The sequence below is a fragment of the Ahaetulla prasina genome, chromosome 2 (genome assembly GCF_028640845.1).
Source record: "Ahaetulla prasina isolate Xishuangbanna chromosome 2, ASM2864084v1, whole genome shotgun sequence".
Lineage (NCBI taxonomy): Eukaryota > Metazoa > Chordata > Lepidosauria > Squamata > Colubridae > Ahaetulla > Ahaetulla prasina.
Genome location: NC_080540.1, coordinates 23,452,051 through 23,473,428, shown reverse-complemented (window position 1 = coordinate 23,473,428; position 21,378 = coordinate 23,452,051). Strand labels below are relative to the sequence as shown.

Here is a 21,378-nt window from a genome sequence, read left to right as displayed (position 1 = left end):
ACCAATTAAAATCAATACAAATTTAAAAACCTAGCCCAGTACTGCGCAAATGAATAAATATGTTTTAAGCTTGTTCATGTTTTGCTTTTTAATTATTGTTAATAATTGTTATTGTTATTGTTCATGTTTTGCTTTTTAATTCTCCAACCAGTTAGCACATTGCCAAATGAACACAGGATGTAAAGTATTAGAACTGTATAGTCATCCAGATCAGGGGTCTCCATATAAGTTGAAAATATGTAGCTGTTTTTAAGATGCAAATGTTTGAATCTGGATCAGGGGTCTCCAACCTTGGCAACTTTAAGACTTGTGGACTTCAACTCCCAGAATACCTCAGCCAGCTTTGCTTCTGAATTCTGGAACTTGAAGTCCACAAGTCTTAAAGTTCCCAAGGTTGGAGACCCCTGATCCAGATTCAAACATTTGCATCTTAAAAACAGCTACATATTTTCAACTTATTGAAATGCAAACTGTACATCTGCACCTGAGACTGGTGCAAATTGGATTTGTATTTCGTTCCATAAATGGAAAGAATCTTTCACATGATACTTCTTTCCTACGTCACAAAATTTATTAACTTTGAAAAATTTTGCATGAAAAATGCTTGAAAAATGAAATTTTGTTAAATATGTAAGTGTTTGAAAGTTCAAAAACGCAATCTTTCTGGCCAGTGACATTTGCGGGAGAGAAACAAGAATATTATAAGGCCTTAGAACAGTGATTATTAAACTGAAAATGAAACAGCCATTTGTAATTTTGAGTGTGAGTTAAAGATCCCACTTAGGATGGCTGCTGCCAAAATACTTGAGCATTTTGGAGATAATGACATTATTATCTCCTGCGAGTCCCTTGGATTACAAGGCGATCAAACAGGTCAGTCCTAGAGGCGATCAATCCTGACTGCTCTTTAGAAGGCTAGATCCTGAAGATGAAACTCAAATACTTTGGTCACTTAATGAGAAGGAAGGGCTCAATGGAGAAGAGCTTAATGCTGGGAAAGATTGAGGGGAAAAGAAGAATGGGACGACAGAGGATGAAGTGGCTGGATGGAGTCACTGAAGCAGTAGGCGTGAGCTTAAATACACTCCAGAGGATGGTAGAGGACAGGAAGGCCTGGAGGAACGTTGTCCATGGGGTCACGATGGGTTGGACACGACTTTGCAACTAATAACAAATGACATTTTCCAGGTTAGGAAAAAGAGAAATTGGGTCAGTTTAATAACCATTGCCTTAGAAGTAAGGGATATTCTGTGTATGTCTCAAAAGTATTTAGATCCCCCATATTTTGTATCTTAAAGAGAACTTAGACAAACTTTCATAAATAATTTACAAAAGAGCTGGGAAGACATTTCTGAGTAACTGAAAATATTAATCTATTTAAACATAAAAATAGCATTGATACCAAGGTTGATCATGTATGAAATATAAAAATTCCTTATATTTGTATGTTAAGATGCATTGATATCAAGGTTGATCATGTATGAAATATAAAAATTCCCTATATTTGTATGTTAAGATGCATGTATGGATATGTGAAAAACCTGTTGCACACCTGTTGAAATGTTTTTCAACATATAGCTAGCTGGTCTTTAACAATATTGTTAAAGAGGATACGTTAATATAACCATTTACATTTTATAATCCATTGTTTAATTCAAATATAAGTAATCCCCAACTAGGATGTGGTGGCTCAGTGGCTAAGACACTGAGCTTATGGATCAAAAGGTTGGCAATTCAGCGGTTCGAATCCCTAATGCCACGTAACAGAGTGAGCTCCCGTTACTTGTCCCTGTTTCTGCCAACCTAGCAGTTCGAAAGCATGTAAAAAAATGCAAGTAGAAAAATAGGGAAGGTAACAGTGTTCCGTGCATCTTCGGTGTTTAGTCATGTTGGCCACATAACCACGGGGACGATTTCGGACAGCGCTGGCTCTTCGGCTTTGAAACGGAGATGAGCACACCGCCCCCTAGAGTTGGGAACGATTAGCATATATGTGCGAGGGGAACCTTTACCTTCTAATCCCCAACTATTGACTATTCAAAGTTACAATGGTACTGAAAAAAGTGACTTGCAACTGGCCCTCACACAACCACTACAGCATCCCTATGGTCACATGATCATAATTCACGTGCCTGGCAAGTACAGGTAATCCTTGAGTTATGATAGTTCACTTAGTGACCGTTCAAAGTTACGTGATAATCCCAAGTGTTTACAGCAAAGTCCCGAAATTATGAATGTTGCACCACAGCAGTTGTTCGCCCTTATGACCAGAGGCACTGCAACGTTCACCCTATTCCCTTCCCCGTTCCCTACAGCTGCTTCTCACCTCCCATCCTGCTGCACCGGACTCACCTTGCAAAGATCTGTCTCTTCTCTGCTGCTGTTTCTTTGCCTTTGAGGGAGGACTACTTTCCTTCCAGCATCCAATCGGCTTGTAAATGCTTTTCGCCCAGAGTGTGAAATGTTCTGGGGGCTGAGATCTTGTGCAACTTCAGACATCCATCTGCTTTTGCAGAGAATGGTGCTTGAAGTTATGTGAGATCACAGCCTCCAGAATATTTCACTCTCAGCGCGAAAAGCATTGGCAAGCTGACAGGACACTGGAAGGGAAATCGTCCTGCTCTCCTCTCCCTCAAAGGCAAATAAATCACAGCAGAGAGGAGGTAAGCAAATCCGGCACAGCAGGATGGGAAGGTGGAAGCATGAGGTATCTGTGGATCGGGGAGGCCTTGGGTGGCCTATTCCATCACTAAACACCCTCCCATGGCCTTTCCCACCCTGAGTTACCTTGTGCACTTAATGACCCACACATTTGATTAGTCAATTTGTGGGTGAAAATAGGGAGTGATCACGTTCAAATTACGTGATTCACTCCTATGAATCCTCAAGTTAAGAATGTAATTGGCAGGCTCCATTACATTCGTAACTTGAGGATTACCTGTATTTATGATAGTTGCAGCATCCGAGGGTTATGTGATCACCATTTGCAACCTTCCCAGCTTGCTTCCAATGAGCAAACTCAACGGGGGAAGCTGGGTTCACTTATACCATGTGATTCATTTAACTGTCATAAGCCAGGTTATGAAACCAGGTGCAACTCTTTTAGCAACTGCCTTGCTTAGTAACAAATTCTGGTCCCAATTGCAATCATAGGTCAAAGACTACCTGTAAACAAATTCAAATTTCATGTATAGAAAAGCAAATGCATTCCGACATTTATCACTATTCGAAGCTAAAGCTAAAATCAAATGCACTAAATCAGGTGAAAATGATTAGAACATCATTAAGAGAGAATCTGGTTGGAACACATCTTATTGGAAGTATCAAACTACATTTACCTCAGAGATGGTTTGCTCTTTGTTGAAGTGCATACTGCCACCTTGCCTAAATTGCCTGAATTGAAAGAGCTGAGGCCTTCAGAAAGGCGCTTTAGAAGAGGTTTTTAAAAATTGCCAATTAGACACCAATTATTCCACTGCTTGTAAGATCATCTACAATAGAGATTTCAAACAAGTGCTAACTTGCCCAGGCCAGGCTATCTCATTAAGTTCAGTCCAAGAGCAGAATGCAAGTTGTTGAAAGACGTCTCTAGGGTCTAGAATTTCACCACATGACCATCAGGTCGCTATTACCACTATTGATGTTGAAGTGTGTGAGCCTATTGTTACAAAGCAGTTGCACAAATTAGATCTAGACAGGAGGCGTATACCAGGATGAAACTGTTAAACACCTAGGCAAAGTCCAAAACTCCTGGTACAATGTGCTTTGGACAGATGATAGGCAATGATAGGATCATTTGGCAACAGGACCAGAAGACCCAGTTTATAAAAACCAAAGAACCTGATGTCAACTATAAACCAGGTTGGTGGAAATGTTATGGTTTGGGCTGCCTTGCTGAGTGGCAAGCCTGAACAACTCATCATCACAGAAGATACAATGGGTTCTTTGTTGTACTAGGCAGTTCTTGAGGATAATGCGAGGCCATCTGTCAGAAAACTGAACAGAAAGTAGACCTCACAACATGATGACCCTAAACATTCCAGTAAATTAACTGAGGAATGGCTGAGAAAATAAATTAATGGCGGGTTCTAGAACGGCCAACTCAAATCTGGGGTCTAAATCCCATCAAGATGCTGTCAGGTGATTTTAGAACAGGCTATGCATGCAAGAAATTCAAGCATGACACCTAGGCAAAGTCTGAAAAGCTGGAAAAAATTCTCCATGAAAGAATGGGAAATATTGCTCTCAGTAGATGTCAGAAACTGGAAAATGGTTATAAGAAACACTTACACTTGAGGTTGTTTCTGCCAAAGGAGGCAATACCTGGGATAAGAACCAGAACTGTTGGTTGTTTTTTCCGAGAAAGAAATGGCATGTCTTATTTATTTAAATAATTGCCAAGTTTTACCACCTTTGTTTTACTGGATTGTTGTACACTGCCCAGACACTTTCTGTGAGATAGGCTGCTATATAAATTTAATTAATAAAAATAAAGTCAATTTTTCATGTATTTGTTCAATTACATCATCATTTATCTTTATGTATTGTTTAAATGAAGATAAAACACAGGTATGTCCACAAATGTTAAAAAAGAAAAAAACTTTATATGGGGGTTGTACTTATTTTTTCACATGATTGTATAATATGTAGGCATATGTCTGTGCATACACACACTCATGTAAGGAATACCTAAGTACCTATTTGGAACACAGTTGCAGATTTTCATCTGGAGCAGTGTTACTTTTCTTTGCGTGAAGGAGAGCACAACTCTTCCTGCAATTCTCTTTCTTTCTATGCAGAGCTACTTTTCTTCCTGAATAGGGATGCGTACTGATTGTAGCTTTTTTTAAAAAAACAACAACCAAATAGCAGTCTTTTCTCGTGCAGTTTTTAGGAAAGCAACAGGTAATTTTTCATAGATATCTGAGTTACTTGCCCTCTTCTATAATGTAGCTGTAACAGTATGCTTAAATGCAGAAAAATGTGTTTTTCAGTAAACCAATCAGAATTACTCAGACTTTAATTCCAATCTCAATCAAGCTGCTTTATGCGAAAGGGGAAAAAACCTGTAACATTAATGCTGAACTGAACAATCACACCAGTATTGTTGTAACTGGTAAAAATATGGTGGAAAATCTGAAGTTGTCATCAGAGTATCTTTAAATAGAAAACGGCCAAAATATAATAAGTAATGCAGAAAAACAAAATACTGGGTTTGGTCCCAGCAAAACATAGTTCTTATAGTTCAGTTCTTCAATAAAAAAACTTGTCAGTTCAAATAAAACAAATGTCAAATGGATTCAAAAATACAACTTAGAAAACCATAAGGACTGCATGTTTTTGCTTTTCCTCTTTCTACAATCAATGTTACACACAACTGCTGCCAGCTGAAATAATGATGAGGGAATGTTCTTAAATTCTGATGGATTAAAATCAGTTGTCAAAGTTATGATAACGCTATGTTCAAGAAGAAAGGAATTCTATGCTCTCTAAATCCCAGTACTAATAAACATCTGCACTAAATCTCAGACTATCAGGTAAGTAGGTTACCTGAAAAAAAATAAGGAAACTCCTGGCCTCAAATACCTGCTATCCCAATTCCAGATTCATTTAATTAAAAATTACAACAAAAGCAACAAGTTAGTATACTAATAAACAATTTCTTGCACGAATCCCATAGAATCAGGTAATCAGGAAAAAAACCCAACCCTTGTTTAAATACGCTAGCAAATTTGTAGAGGAATATAGTATAGTAAGACATTCTGTATGTTACTAATTATGTCTTCTGCTCCCCCAATAAAGACACATTGTTCAACAGCATGTTCAAAAGACGTGCTTGTCATTCTTAATAAACAACTAGCATAAGAATACATAAGAGAAACAGGGTGGTATCTTTATATGATACACAAGTGTATGTTACAAGAATTTCATCAGGCACAGGAGCCCAAGGATTTAAGGCCTCAACATCAGGCCAAATGAGAGAGAAAGAAAGAGAGAGAGAGAAAGGAGGGGGGGAAAAAGAGAGAAGGAAGTGTGGTAGTTTGTACTTAACATCTAAAAATGTCACTTTTAAGGTCTTAATAGAAATTGATTTTCTTCTCCTTATAAATCATAATTGCAGGACATTCCCCTCTAGGACATGTTAGTGTCCAAGCACAAGGAAACTGCAAACCACCTTTTTTTTTAAGGTCAAGCAGATATCCACCGTTTTCTGCTTCCAAGTTCATGAGCTTGAATGTAGTGGCCCACCCAGGCCAAGTCCACCAATTAAATTTGTTTTCTTCACATCATAAAAAACCCCAAAGTCAACCTATGGAACCTCAGAGCTCCTAAAGAAAGAATGCAGCCTTCAATGTGTCCAGAAAGCTGATGCAAAAGGGTCAGATACACAATGGAAAGGGTCTCTTATTAACCAGAAGAAGCCTAAAAGGGCTTCTTAACTACACCAATTTAAAAAAAAAACTTAGGCATCTCCTTTAGTGTAAAAGGCTGTACAACTGATCCTGGCCTCGCTGCCACTCCACCCGGCCCAGTTCCACCCTGCACCCTTTTTCTGAACTGGGAGGGATGCCTTTAGTGCATGGTGCTGACATTGGCCACCGCAATAGCTTCTTGAATTTCTCGAATCACCAGAATCCGGGTAAGCATTTGCTCCATTTGCTCTCGACTGATTGGCTGGATGGAATACCAGATAGGACTATTGGGAGCCACCACTGGTTCAGGAGTCAAATAGAATGTATCATTTCTGCCTTTCACAGTTTGCGGGCTACAAAGAGAGAAGAAACATTAGTGTTTGCTTTGGAAATGCTGTTACCACTATATTAGGAACAAGAGCTCTTCCTCTCCATGAAATTCATATGCAAATTGAAATCTGAAAAGCGCAAATTAATCTGGTTTTTTGTAGATTATGAAATCAGATTAAGATAATCTGTAATTAGAATAAAATAAGAATAATTCTTATCAATAGAAACTTTGATAAGATATATGTATGCTACATCTTTTTTACTCTAATTTTTCTTTTTTTTTCTCTCCTCTGTCTCTCTGTTGACTCACTTAAAAAGAATTTGAAAAAATATGGATCTAGAATACATACATCGTATTTGATATAATCACCTATGATTCCTTTGTATCATCGTATCAAAAAATCCTGTTTTAATAATTGGAAGACTGCCAGTTAGCTTGGCGATTTCACAGGATTTTCAAATGAAGCTTAAGAAACTTTCCCCACTACAAGTAACTGCTTAAAGATATTCAGCAACTTTGTTCAGCAACAGCTCAGAGCCAGTAAGACTGTAAGGTCAAAGAGAGACTTTTACCTGTTGAAATTATATTCTTGAACTGCAATAGGATAATAGTTATTCTGGATACAATTTCGAACAAGTAAAAATCTATAGTATATATTGTTCAATCACTCCCAATTAGCTGATTAACAAAAGATCTATATAAATCAGAATGTTTCCCATACATGGTTTAGTACCAAATTAAGCCTGGACTAACTAGTTCAGGATATAAATTAAACCAAGAAAATAATTTAGATTACAGGGTTGAGATTCCTATTTGCAAAGCCTTTAATGTATATGAAGCTTGTTCAAAGACTGTTTATTTGTTCATTACGTTTAGAAAATGTTTGTCTCCTTCACAGAGGGACTCTGGGTAGTGTACAAATAAAATAGGCCTTCAGGGTGCTAACAGTCCCACAGCTGCATGCTCTTATATGAGACTCAAGCAAGAAGGTAGACCCAGTTCTTTAGCATTTTCCAAAGGCCAGGAGACTAGGGGCTCATCCCACCTAGGTGGAGAGCGTTCCAAAGGGTGAGGGCAACAACAGAGAAGGCTCTCTTGCTTCTGCAAGTTGGAATTCTTTAACTAACAGGATCTGCAACATAGTTTCCCTGCCTGACTTTTCTTCAGCCACATAATAAAATGTATGAATCAAGCATTTCCGTGACTGCAGGTTGTTCTCACTTAATGACAAGTGGGACTGGAATTTCTGCAACTAAGTGACACAATCGTAAGTCTGATGTCATGGGACTGCACTGCTTAGCAATGGAAATTCTGACATTCCCAATTGTCATCGTTAAGTGAATAGCTTTGTGTCATTAAGTAAGGCTATCAGGTGTCACTGCTTGAGACCTTCTGCCAACTTCCCCACTTACTTTTCTTGTAGGAAGCTGGCAAAAAAATCATTTATCTGGATGCTGCAGGAGAACCTGCACCAAACTACCTATAGACTGAAAGCCCTTGAAGATAATGTTCAATGGGCAATTGTGATGGGAAAACTTACCATTTGAAGAGGTAGAAGTCATAGAGTTTTATAGGACACCTCAATGGGTTTTCAGGATTCTCTGTCTGCTCTGCATACATGTCATCTGTAACTGCAAATCAACCCCAAGAGATACAGAACCATGAAATACTTTCTTATAGCAGATGAACAAAGTAATGTCAATGTTATTAATGGAACAAAGAACACATTTTTTTGTAATCTCTGCTATCTTCGTTATTGCATATACTATCAAATACTATCTTCCAAACAATTCTTGAAAATAAATAGGAGTCTTCTTAATAAGGCATTGCATGTAGGAGAAATGTAATTAATGAAAGGCTTGATGAATGACTACCAGAAAGCAGTAACGTTACACACTGCAAGGGGGATATTCAGATTTCCAACAGATCATTCATGTGGTCTTTACTAGACAATTTATAGAATAGAATAGAATAGAATAGAATAGAATAGAATAGAATAGAATAGAATAGAATAGAATAGAATAGAATAGAATAGAATAGAATAGAATGTTCTATTTATTGCTCAAAGTCTATGTAATAGACCTAAAAAAGCTCTGCAAAGTGAACATAGCTAAGTGTTAGAAATTTTCATTTTTTTTCCAGAAATTCTTTCTACCTTTCTGGCCTGCCTGGTGGATGCCAAGAGCCTTCAGATACCGGATGCTTGTACTCTTATCTTTAGGATTAGAAGGGTTCTTCTTAGTCTGCCTCAAGACTTTTGAAAAGGCCAGTTTCATATGTTGATCTACTGTTTTCAACAGGAAATATCTGTAGACACAGGAAAAGTGCCCACTGAATTATATTCTCTGTCCCAAATCTGAAAAAAAAAAAGCCAATGCCCCCCATATCCATCAATGGTCAAACATTTATGGACTATGAACCTAGGCATGGAGTATTTAGACTTCAATAATCAAGGGCGTGTGTGTGTATATATATAAAAACATGGTTAAACTTAAACAAAAGATTGCTGTCTTACTATTGAATCTAGATAAAGTCATTTTCAGAGAAAAATATTCATTTATCAGAGGAATTTGCTTCAAGCTCCATGCCCATGTTCAAAATAAAGAATAAAATGCCCTTCAAATGATATAGAAACATTATAGTAAAAAATGTATTCTTAAAGTATTAGGATGGGCTTTCCAGAAAGCAGAAGGCTGGACTGCAGCCAACATTTCTGAAACATGTGAAGCCAATTGCCATGAAGAGCAAACTTGCATTTCTTAAGTCTACTGACTACAGGCTGATCCTTTTGCAGACAGAGGATTGACTTAAAACCCCATATGGTTAATAACGAAAGCAGAATTTGAACTACGAAATTATTGGTCCATAATTGCTTTGTAAATGTATTATGCCAGCTGTAGATTTATGTTTAGTCCGCTTGCTTGTTTGCTTATTTGTTCATTAAAATTTTATGCCACCCATCCCCCCTACAAGATGACTCTTCCACATTTTGCTGCAAGTTTGATTTGATCTTACTAATTCAAAATTCTTGGAAAAAATAGAATTCTGCCTATTTTAAAATAATTGGAATGGTTTTATTTAGGTAATGTTTCCATTGGTACATACTTTGTATTAAAAAACATGAGAGTGGTTAACAAGGTAGCAGGAGAGTGAGCTCCCAGCTGTTTACACTCCCATAACATCTCTTCTGTCACATGGCTGGGAAGAACATATCCTGTGCAGATAAAAAGAAAGCATTAATACAGAGATACCAAACTGATGCTCCTGCTAAGAAAAGATACAAACATTGCATTTCTCAATATTGCAACATTAAGAGAGCAAAAAATGATGATTCTTGCGATAGCATATTCAACCAATTGTTTAGTTATTGTTAAATATTATTTACATACTTCTCTCAACTGTCTGGTTGAAGGTTCTCTTACCCAAAGAAGTGATCCTAGGCTGCACATCCTTGAGAACTTCATGTAACCATTCAGTGAACCGTATGTAATAGAGATCTGAGAAAATGTCATCAACTCGCCCATTTTCAAATAAGTACTGCAAGAAACAATAACACAGGGGAGAAAAACAAAATCTACCATGATGTTCATTCATTCATGAAATGACAGGCTGCATGTTTAATCTTATATTCAAAATCCCTACCAGTCTGAAGTAAAAAGTGCTTTTAAGTGAAAGCATTTCAGTTCAGGTTCAAATAAGTTAATTTCAGAAAAATGGACTCAACAAATACATGCCCTTTACTTTCCTCAAACATCCAAAGATTTATGTTTAATATAATTTTAACCAGGGTTTTAAAAATCTAAAAAAAAAATATTTCTATCATATGAAATCAAGAATATTATCCTCACATTCATCCAAGTAGCCTGCAAGTCTCAGACATTACTTGTCTCAAGATTGAATTAAACAGGGCTAATACTTATTCAGCTAAATTTCTAAAATTATATTCACAGTTATTAAAACCTGCAGTTGTAGTAATGAAAATTGCCAACATTTGGTATTCACTTAAATATACAGGGAGTCCTCAATTTACCACCACAATTGGGAATAAAATTTCATCATAAACCAGTAAAGCGGGTCATCATGTGAGCAGACCCAATTTACAACCATTTTTTATCATGTAAATCAGACAATACATGGATAGTGATTTTGCAATGTTTTAGGGGTTTCTCTGAACACTGTTTGAAATATCAGTACCCTCTTAACTATAAGAGTAAAGAAGAACAAGTTGTAAAATACTGACATAAAATTTCAGTAGAACTAAATTCTGGTATAACAAATACTATTTTGCTTCTAAAACCTAGGTATGTTTAAATTTCAGAGTATATCAGTAAAATGCTTCTTTATAAGGCATACATCTAGAAAGAAACTTTGTTTCTTTTTCTTGCTTATCTCATGTGCATGCATTTCAAAACCTGGATTATGGAATTCTTTCTCCCCCCCCCCACCCCCATTCCTCCCCTTCAGCACCACACAATCATTGGAGTCATTCAAGAAAAAATTGAAGTCCTCAACTTAATAAAAATGGTATTAAGGGAGTTTTTTTCTGTAAGCCTTACTAGCAAAGTTAGATGTTAGGTAAGGATTTTGTAATTGTATTTTTTTGTTGTTGTTAGAAAATACAGTAAATACATGGTATATATTTGGTTTTATTGCTTTGGTGTAATTTTTGTGTAAGTCTTAAGTTTTTCCACTCATACCACTATTTGCAGTATTAGAATTATTTGTAGCAAGACTTTCCATGATGGCACACCTTTTGAATGCACAGAAAGATATAGTAAAGAACATCTGGATCATAGGGCTCGCCATCATTATTGCGAGCTTCACGAGTCATTAAGCACAATCCGTAATTTAATTCTGCTACAGCTGAAGATATGAGATCTTCTTGGAATCTCAATAACTGGCGTCCTGCAAACGAGAAGATAAGATCATCAAATGGCATTTAAAATCCTTATTTAAATCTCATTTTTCTTGACCGTTTAAATAAACCCACTTACAAAATCACAACCTCTTCCTTCTTCCTGGTGAATAAGTAACTAATACATATTTTAAATCTCAATATTGAATATACAGCCTATGCTCATCAAATTTTTTGAGTCATCTAGAACCTTTCCAAAATTTACTGCTAATTGTAACTTTTAGTCTGACAGAATGTAAAACTACATGATAACATCAGTAACTCTGTTAGCTATAGTTAATAATTCATTAAGTTACCATATTTAGTTTTTGTTTTACCCCCATCAAGTTTTGGAATATAGGCCAAGGCAGATAATTCTTTACTTACAACCACAACTAGGACCAGAACAATTGTTACAAAGCAATGCAGTTGTTAAGTGAGTTGCATCCAATTTCACAACCTTTTTTTGATGTGGTCACTAAGTGAATCACATCATGTTAGTAAACCTGGCTTCCTCCATTGAATTTGCTTGTTGAAACCCCATGGGAAGGCTGCAAAAGGTGACCACATGATTCCACAAAGCTGCAACTGCTGTAAATAGATGCCAGTTGCCAAGCACCTGCATTTTGATCACATGACTTTGGGGGAAATGCAATTGTTTTAAGTGGGAGGATTGACTGTAAATTACTTTTTGCACTGCTGCCATAACTTCAACTGGTCCTAAAATGAATAGTTATAAGTCAAGGACTACCTGTATCTTACATAAAACACCCAGGATGGCCCTCATCCCAAAATATACCCATAATATATACCATATTTTTCCCCCAAAAAAGAGGGTGAAAATCTGGGTGCACCTCGCAAATGGAGATTTCAGAGGCTGAAAAAAGCCTCTGAAAGAAGCTTCAGAAAAAAAGCCTCCAAACAAGAGCTTCAGAAAAAAAAACTTTTTTTCTGAAGCTCTGTTTCAGAGGCTTTCAGAGGCAGAAAAAAGGTTTTTTTCTGAAACAGAGTTTCAGAAATTTCAGAGGCAGAAAAAAAGCAAAAAAAAAGCAAGGCACAGAGCTCACAACCAACAAACCTGTTGTTAAAATTCACCTTTGGGAACAGCTGATTGGGGGTATTTCTGGAGGCCGATCCACCCACCAATTAGCTTTTTCTTATTTTCCTCCCCAAAAACTATACTCCAGTGCATTTTATACTCCGAAAAATAGGGTAGTTTTTTGAAACAGCATTTAGGTTTTTTAAGGTGGCAAGGCTCATTTTATAATGCAAGTCTACCAAATATAATGAAGGTTTATTGTGCATTTAAAAAAATTATCAAAATCAATGCAACACAACTGAGGACATAGCCAACTGGAAAGCCTAAGCACTTACTACCAATGGGTGCAAGACGGTTCTGTGATTCTTTTTCCATCTCTGCATTTTTAGTCTGTGCCCAGCTCTTCCATACTTCTAGTCCTTCCTCTGGCTTGAGAGACTGTGGAAGGAGAAGTTCGGGGGAAGGTTGAGGCTGTGGCTGCTGTTCCACTTCAGCTACCTGAACAGTTTGTGCCTGTGGAAGAAAATCATTTTATCAATTCCTACTGGAGTTTCTTTAAAGTAAAAAAAAATTCTTCGCAAGTTTGTTCTCAGTTTTATATGGTTATGCTTACGAACACATTTGTAATTTCTGCAAAGAATTTCTTACTTCCACAAATTATTAGGCAGAATTCACTGAGAAACTCCTATTTGCTCTATACTCAAAAAAGGAAAATGCCATTAATATAAATTTTACTTCAATTTAAATGCCAGCTAACTCCAAAATTACTCTGACCAGCTGACCATATGTTAAATAATATAATAAACAATAAAAACAGTATAAAGCAAGATGACATGCAAAGAAGAGCAACAATGATGATTAGGGGACTGGAGGCTAAAACATATGAAGACCAATTGCTGGTATTGGATATGTCTAATTTAGTGAAAAGAAGGACTAGGAGTGACATGATAGCAGTGTTCCAATATAGAAGAGGGGGTAAACCTATTCTCCAAAGCACCTGAAGGCAGGACAGGAAGCAATGGATGGAAACTAATCAAGGAGAGAAGCAACCTAGAACTAAAGAGAAATTTCCTGACAGAACAATTAATCCGTGGAACGACTTGCCTCCAGAAGTTGTGAATGCTTCAACACTGTAAGTTTTTAAGAAGAGATTGGATAACCATTTGTCTGAAATGATATAGGGTTTCCTGCTTGAGCAGAGGGTTAGACTAGAAGACCTCCAATGCCCCTTCCAACTGTGTTATTCTGTTGCATGCACTCATTTTATGCAAAGGCATAGAAAAAAAGTACATTCACAAGGGGCTCTATCCATCTTAACCCAAGACTTGGAAAACAACCATGTTTTCAAGATCTTACAGAACCCTAACAGTGTAGGGGCCACAAATTTCAGAGGGGATTTTATTGTAGAAAACAGGCACAATAAAATCCTGTTTCCTGGCTTCCAACAGATGCCACTATTTAATGGAAAGAGCCTGGACTGCACCAACTCTATCAGCATGTGCCAGGCAGATAGAAACTCCTGAAGATAGGCAGTATCTCAGATAATTTGGCTTTAGGACACACAGGGCTTTAACAAGCAATGACCAACAGCATAAATCACACTTGGAGGCATACTGCACAATTCATGAAGCAGATATGTCACATAAACATACAAGGAATGCCCGCTGTTCCCAATGTTAACTGCATTTTCAACCAGTTGGAAGCTTTCAAGTGTCTTTCAAGGGCAGCACCATTTAGAACACATTGTTATAGTCAAGGCTACTCCAGGAAGGGTTCTAAATAGTCAGTATATTAGGTAGATCTGTGTTTGTAAAGGTTCCCTTGGTCATAGATGCTTTTTTAAGCTTTAAGCAGGAGTTGGGATTACACAAGGATTGTGCATGGTTTTTTAAGGGGGAAGCACTGGTCCGTACAAGAATATGGGTGAAAAATATTTGGCTCCAAGAGGCACAGCCATTCAGTCCTGATAAGATTGAGTGGAGTTGACTATTCCCCACTCCAGTCACTACGGTAGAATCTTAGTAGCCTCACCTGGCCACCTGGGGATGAAATACATAATTCATCAGCGACATACTGATATCAAACCCTATACAGATTATCAGATTCACCAGAACAACTTCATGTGAATGTTAATAGGGAGGAATGAGCAATGAACCCTATGGCAGCCCATACAGAACAAGTGAAGGGTGACATCTCGTCTCTGCTAACACTGATTGGAAATAGCCATGAAATGAAGAGAATCACTATAAAAATTTGCCCCCAATTCCCACCACTGGTTTAAAAATACATAGTCCTTGACTTACGACCACAACTGAGCCCCAAATTTCTGTTCTTAGGTGAGAGATTTGTTAAGGATATTTTGTCCCCTTTTACAACATTTCTTGCCATAGTTGTTAAGTGAATCACTGCAGTTGATAAATTGGTAACCTGGTTGCTACGTATATCTGGCTTCCCCATTGACTTTGCTTGTCAGAAGGTTGCAAAAGGGATTACATGACCCCGGGATGCTGCAATGGTTATAAGTATGAACCAGTTGCCTAGCATCTGAATTTTGATCACATCATGTGGATGCTGCAAAGGTTGTAACTGTGAAAAATGGTCATAAGACACTTTTTTTCAGTGCCGTTGTAAATTTGAATGGTCGTTAAATGAACTTTAGTAAGTTGAACACTATCTATACTGTGAACAATAGAACTGAAGGTTGCTGCAATATTTAAGCCCATGTATCATCTCCAGCCCAATTTTACACAGGTCATCAGTAAGCACTATTAAAGATGAAACCCAACTAAAATGACTCTTGATAATTTGCTTCCTCAAGTTTCTCTGCAAGCTGACCACAATCTTATTAACCTTCCCTAAAAGACAACATTGCAGGTAGGACCGTAGTTGTCTAAAACCGTTGGGTCCAAGGCTGGTCTTCTTGAGGACTTCCTACAAGACCAAAAGCATGTTCCCCTCCAAGGCCAATTAGTTAGCTTCCTGACCAATTTAACAATCCAAGAAGGATTTGGACCCAATAAAGAGGTGGCTGAACTAACAGTATACAGAAACCTATCCATCTCCTCAGGAATTACTGGCTCAAACTTATCCTAAATCAAACTACAATACTGAATCTCAGGTATCTTGGTCAGACCTCCCACACAACTACAATTAGGAATGGATCTGAGTGACCAAGCAACCATATTGGTCACAGTGGCCGTGCCTAAAAAGGGCTGCTGAGTGCTATTGATGGATACAATAAGCATGACTTCCTCCTCCTCTCATAATACTATCTGCAATTTCCCAGAGCAGATATTATTGAAAGCAAGGTTTAGGTTTCAGCAAGAATTTGATGTATTATTTTTATAAATGTGTCTAGACTACTAAAGTTGCCTTTGATTACGTGCCATCATACTGGTATTGACTCTTGGTGACTACAGAGACTTTTCTCTAGGAAAGTTATTGTCTTAGGCCTTAGTAATCAACTTTTTCATTGTACTGTAGTTTTTTTTAACAGTTAAATCTATTCCTCAGTTGGATGGATGCTCTAGAATGACTCAAAATTGAGGACTGAAAACTCTTATACATAGCAATTTCCCATCTTTCCTGCATATTTTATTTATTTATTTATTTATTTATTTATTTATTTTATTTTTATACCGCCCTTCTCCCGAAGGACTCAGGGCGGTGTACAGGCAAAAGTAAAAACAGACAATACAATATACAATTTAAAATGCAAATTAAAAAACTTATTATAATTGGCCTAAAACTTTAAAATATATAAAAACTAAAACCCCATTTAAAACCCATAACTTAAAAAACTAACCCAGTCCAGCGCAGATAAATAAGTAAGTTTTGAGCTCATGAAGGTTGGAGGTCCGGAAGTTGACGAAGTCCTGGGGAGCTCGTTCCAGAGGCGGGGCCCCACAGAGAAGGCCGTCCCTGGGTGTCGCCAGACGACATTGTCGCCGACGGCACCCTGAGGAGTCCTCTCTGTGAGAGCGCCGGTCGGTGAGAGGTATTTGGTAGCAGCAGGCGGTCCCGTAAGTAACCCGGCCCTATGCCATGGAGCGCTTTAAAGACGTTCACCAACACCTTGAAGCGCACCGGAAGGCCACAGGTAGCCAGTGCAGCCTGCGCAGGATAGGTGTCACGAGCCACAATCTATTCCTCAGTTGGATGGATGCTCTAGAATGACTCAAAATTGAGGACTGAAAACTCTTATACATAGCAATTTCCCATCTTTCCTGCATATTTTATTTATTTATTTGTTTATTTATTTATTTATTTATTTATTTATTTATTTATTTGATTTGATTTCTATACCGCCCTTCTCCCAAAAGACTCAGGGCGGTGTACAGGCAAAATAAAACAGACAATACAATATACAATTTAAAATGCAAATTAAAAACTTATTTAAATTGGCCATAATTAAAATTTGGAAGTAAAACCCCATTTAAAACCCATAACTTAAAAAAACTAACCCAGTCCAGCGCAGATAAATAAGTAAGTTTTGAGCTCAGGCGAAAGGTTGAGGTCCGGAAGTTGACGAAGTCCTGGGGAGCTCGTTCCAGAGGCGGGGCCCCACAGAGAAGGCCGTCCCTGGGTGTCGCCAGACGACATTGTCGCGCCGACGGCACCCTGAGGAGTCCCTCTCTGTGAGAGCGCACGGGTCGGTGAGAGGTATTTGGTAGCAGCAGGCGGTCCCGTAAGTAACCCGGCCCTATGCCATGGAGCGCTTTAAAGACGTTCACCAACACCTTGAAGCGCACCCGGAAGGCCACAGGTAGCCAGTGCAGCCTGCGCAGGATAGGTGTCACTCGGGAGCCACAATCTATTCCTCAGTTGGATGGATGCTCTAGAATGACTCAAAATTGAGGACTGAAAGCTCTTATACATAGCAATTTCCCATCTTTCCTGCATATTTTATTTATTTATTTATTTATTTATTTATTTATTTATTTATTTATTTATTTGATTTGATTTGATTTGATTTGATTTGATTTTTATACCGCCCTTCTCCCGAAGGACTCAGGGCGGTGTACAGGCAAAAGTAAAAACAGACAATACAATATACAATTTAAAATGCAAATTAAAAAACTTATTATAATTGGCCTAAAACTTTAAAATATATAAAAAACTAAAACCCCATTTAAAAATTAGTAGTAGAAAATTTAAAATCAATAAAATGAATTAACTTTCAGCAAAAATACTTTTAAAATTCTATCAGATGGAAAGCAATTCAAAGCATATTCCATTTCCCATTAACCTTCTTTCTCTATAAAAGCTTAGATGCATAAAGGATTTGGCCTGGAAAAATTCATTGTCCCTTTTGGCTCTTAAAATTTTAATTCCAGAAATAATAGTGTTTGGGGGTGACGGGATAAATCAATAATGGTTGAACTTGGAGTGGGGAAGGGTTAGCCTTTCAACTAAAGTGACAAATATTTTTCAAGCCACAATGACCTCTGCATTGTCACTTCCTCCTAAACTATCTGTTCACTTATTGGCAATAGGTTTGTGTCTCAGACTTGGAATATAGGCCTTTTTTAAAAAGATAAAAAGGCCTTTATCTATTCCTCTACAATTACATTGTTTAATTATTCATTTTAAGTAGCTACTTTTTTTAGATCAAAAGCTACAGAACAGGAAAAGCTGTTAATTTTAAATCCAACAAACTAGGGAATTTAAGGATTCCTCACTGCCAAAAGACATCAGTTCTAACATTAATAAGACAAGGCTAGAATATAAGCTGAGAGCAACCCCCCACCACTAGCACTGATAATGTTACCTAGTTTGGGTAATGAAACATCTGCAAGAAAACAACCAAGCTCAAAGAGTACCAAGGGCCCCTCATGAATAAGTTTGCCTTTTATAATGCCTATTTATGGAAAACTTTCTGAGGTTCTTACCAGGATATATTGTAATGAACATTTATGTAACATGTAAGAAGGAAAAATAACTTTATTGCCTGCCTGAATACTAACATATTAAAAGGCACTTTGTAAGTATCCATATATGGTCCCAAAACAAGAGGAATGGTTTCCTTTTACAAATCATAACAGAATAATAGAATTGGAAGGGACCTTGAGAGGTCTACTAGCCCAATCCCGTACTCGGGAAGGAAACCCTATACCCGTGATGGTGAACCTGTGGCACGCATGCCAGAGGTGACACACAGAGCCCTCTTGCCATCGCCCCAGGTCAGATCTCTATGGCATTTCTTTCGTGAGCTTGTTTTCCTGCAAATGACGAAACGGAACCTCACGAAGAAAAAAGATCTTACCTCTTGTGGCACTGCTGGGGTTGGGATGCCCCGCCTCCCAGCTGGTTTCTGCTACGCATGCCCACATATGCATGTGCGCATCTATCAGTTTGGGCATGTGTACGTGTGCAGTTTGGGCACTCAGTGTCTAAAAGGTGCCTTATACCATTTCATAACATTCATACTTCAAATTAAAATTCTTTGTAAATTTATTTAACTTTGTATTAAAAATAATCAACATTTTCTATAAGCATTATAATCTGCCATTCCAGGTTGCCAAATAAGGCAGAGGTTTATCAAACTACAGGCGTTCTCTATTAATCATGGTATATACATTCATCATTAAAAAAAAAACTATAGGATCTTTGCCTTTTACTGACCTACCCTTTATTAAAACAGACCAACTTAGAATTAACAGTACAGTAAGCACTATGGTGAAGAAACCTACTAAATCAGAAAGAATCTAAATTATGAAAAATGCACAAAAAGGCTATAACCCAGTAGTATGTGGGAGGCTACGAGTTCTCAACCATTATTGTAATGTAGAAACTTTTCAAATGTTAAGTTTTAGCAAAAAGGGCAGACAGCATATAGCAGTAATGGTGAACCTTTTAGACACAGAGTGCCCAAACTGCACGGGCATGCCCAAACTGAAAGGTACACATGCATCTGTGAACGTACCCATGCACAGACATGCACGCATGCATGCATGGGCATGTGCACATGCGCAGCACAGACCTGAAGACCAGCTGGCCAGCGGGAGGCAGGGCATCCCAACAGCAGCGCAGCAAGAGGTAGGATCTTTTTCTTTCGTGAACTACTATTTTGTCTTTTGTAGGGAAACAGATTTCACGAAAGAAACGCCACGGAGATCTGACCTGGGGCGACAGCACACTTGCAGCAGAGAGTGCTCTGTGTGCCACCTCTAGCACGTGTGTCATAGGTTCACCATCACGGGCATATAGAATGTGGGCTTCTAAAAGTCAGACATACAAATAACCAAATGGTAGTTCAAAAAACTTTTGAGATTATTCTGCTCAATCTAGGAAGCTTCTCTAAATATAAAATAAAGTGTAGATGTGTAATTTTTCTACATGAGGATTCTATGATTTTGGTTATAGTCACTGTAGGAACGTTCTGAAGGTAAATAAAGAAATAAGTTTACATAAATAAATACTAGCCAAAAATTTTAACTACCGGTAAGTTTCCTTCAACAAATTATAGTTATTTCATATCAATGGCTTAGTGTGGTATATGTGCCTACCATGATTGTTCAAGAAAATTTGGTTTAAAAATTCTATCTAGTGTAATATGAAATATGAAATATGCGATCAGAATGTTTCTACAATTCTGTAGATTAGTAATAGTTCTACTTAGGAAAGCTGTATAAGCCATACTAAACTTTTCTTTCTAGCAAAGGTAGAATATCACTGCATTTAAAAAGCTGGAGATATCCAACTACTTTAAAATATATTTGCTTGCCAAATGTATTTTAAATGTATCATAAAAACTTGAACTGCACTTAAGATTTGACATGTCTGTCAATATTGGGTAACTTTAATCATAGCCAGACCTATTAGATTAAAAAATTAGCTCAAATGGAATATGAAGTAGAATTCAATTTGGACCTAGTTCCAGGTTTCTGACACACTACGCCATGAAAGAGTGAGGTTCAAACGTATTTTAAAGCCTCAATATGTATTTGTTTTCTCCACATGAGAAACAGGGAAATCAGCTATCTCCAGATGTTTAAAATTTTAAGTGCATTGCCTTGTTAGCTGAGGAGATGTAACTGTAATTGGAAATATTTGGACAGTGCTGTCTTCATCATGCCAAAGGAGTAATTCACCATTAGTATACATGAGCTTTATACATTCAACCTACAGTTTAGAACTAGAAGGGGTCATTTAAGCACCCAAATCTGTGATAGGACCAAGAATCCAAATTAAAAACTGTAATAAATGGCAGTCCAGTCTCTGAATATATTAAGTAAACAGCAGGCTACCACCTGTCTTCATAATTCATTCCATTGTCAATTTTTTCTTACTATTAGAAATTTTTTAGAAAGCTTCTATTTTCCAAACCATTAATTTAACTCTTTAAAATAACTTTAATTCACCCTTTTCACTGAATAAGCTAGCAGTCTGATAACATAGATAACTTTCATTCATGTATTCATTATTTTGGATGCTTTTTAACATTTCAACAGTGCAGCAATAAATAGCATATACAGTAGGTACTTCCCATGGTAATATAGAACGTGGCATAGAAAAAAGCAGTGTTTCCAATATTTATAAAAATCATGCAGTCCTCAAACAAAACCAAAGAACAAATATTGCATCCCAACCTCTCAGTGCAGCATTTTTGTTACTTTCTGTCATCTAAAAAAAGTATGTTTAGCCTGAAAATTGCACCATACTTTATGTCTAGCACAAAGTTTCTACTTGACAGTAAAAA

At 37.4% G+C, this 21,378-nt stretch overlaps 1 protein-coding gene across 6 annotated transcripts in view; it reads right to left on the bottom strand.

Annotated features, from left to right (window-relative positions):
- Positions 1 to 4,852: 4,852 nt before the first annotated feature.
- The window catches only part of QRICH1 (glutamine rich 1), a 28,343-nt gene continuing 11,817 nt past the window's right edge, over positions 4,853 to 21,378 (bottom strand). For all 6 annotated transcript variants that reach the window (XM_058169062.1, XM_058169057.1, XM_058169059.1 and 3 more), the window contains exons 4-10: positions 13,013 to 13,190; positions 11,495 to 11,649; positions 10,167 to 10,281; positions 9,850 to 9,958; positions 8,900 to 9,051; positions 8,285 to 8,375; positions 4,853 to 6,766 (exon numbers count right to left, since the gene is read on the bottom strand). In XM_058169062.1, coding sequence (XP_058025045.1) covers positions 6,574 to 6,766; positions 8,285 to 8,375; positions 8,900 to 9,051; positions 9,850 to 9,958; positions 10,167 to 10,281; positions 11,495 to 11,649; positions 13,013 to 13,190 — 993 coding nt within the window. In that variant the 3' untranslated portion in view covers positions 4,853 to 6,573. The remainder of the gene's footprint in view (positions 6,767 to 8,284; positions 8,376 to 8,899; positions 9,052 to 9,849; positions 9,959 to 10,166; positions 10,282 to 11,494; positions 11,650 to 13,012; positions 13,191 to 21,378) is intronic.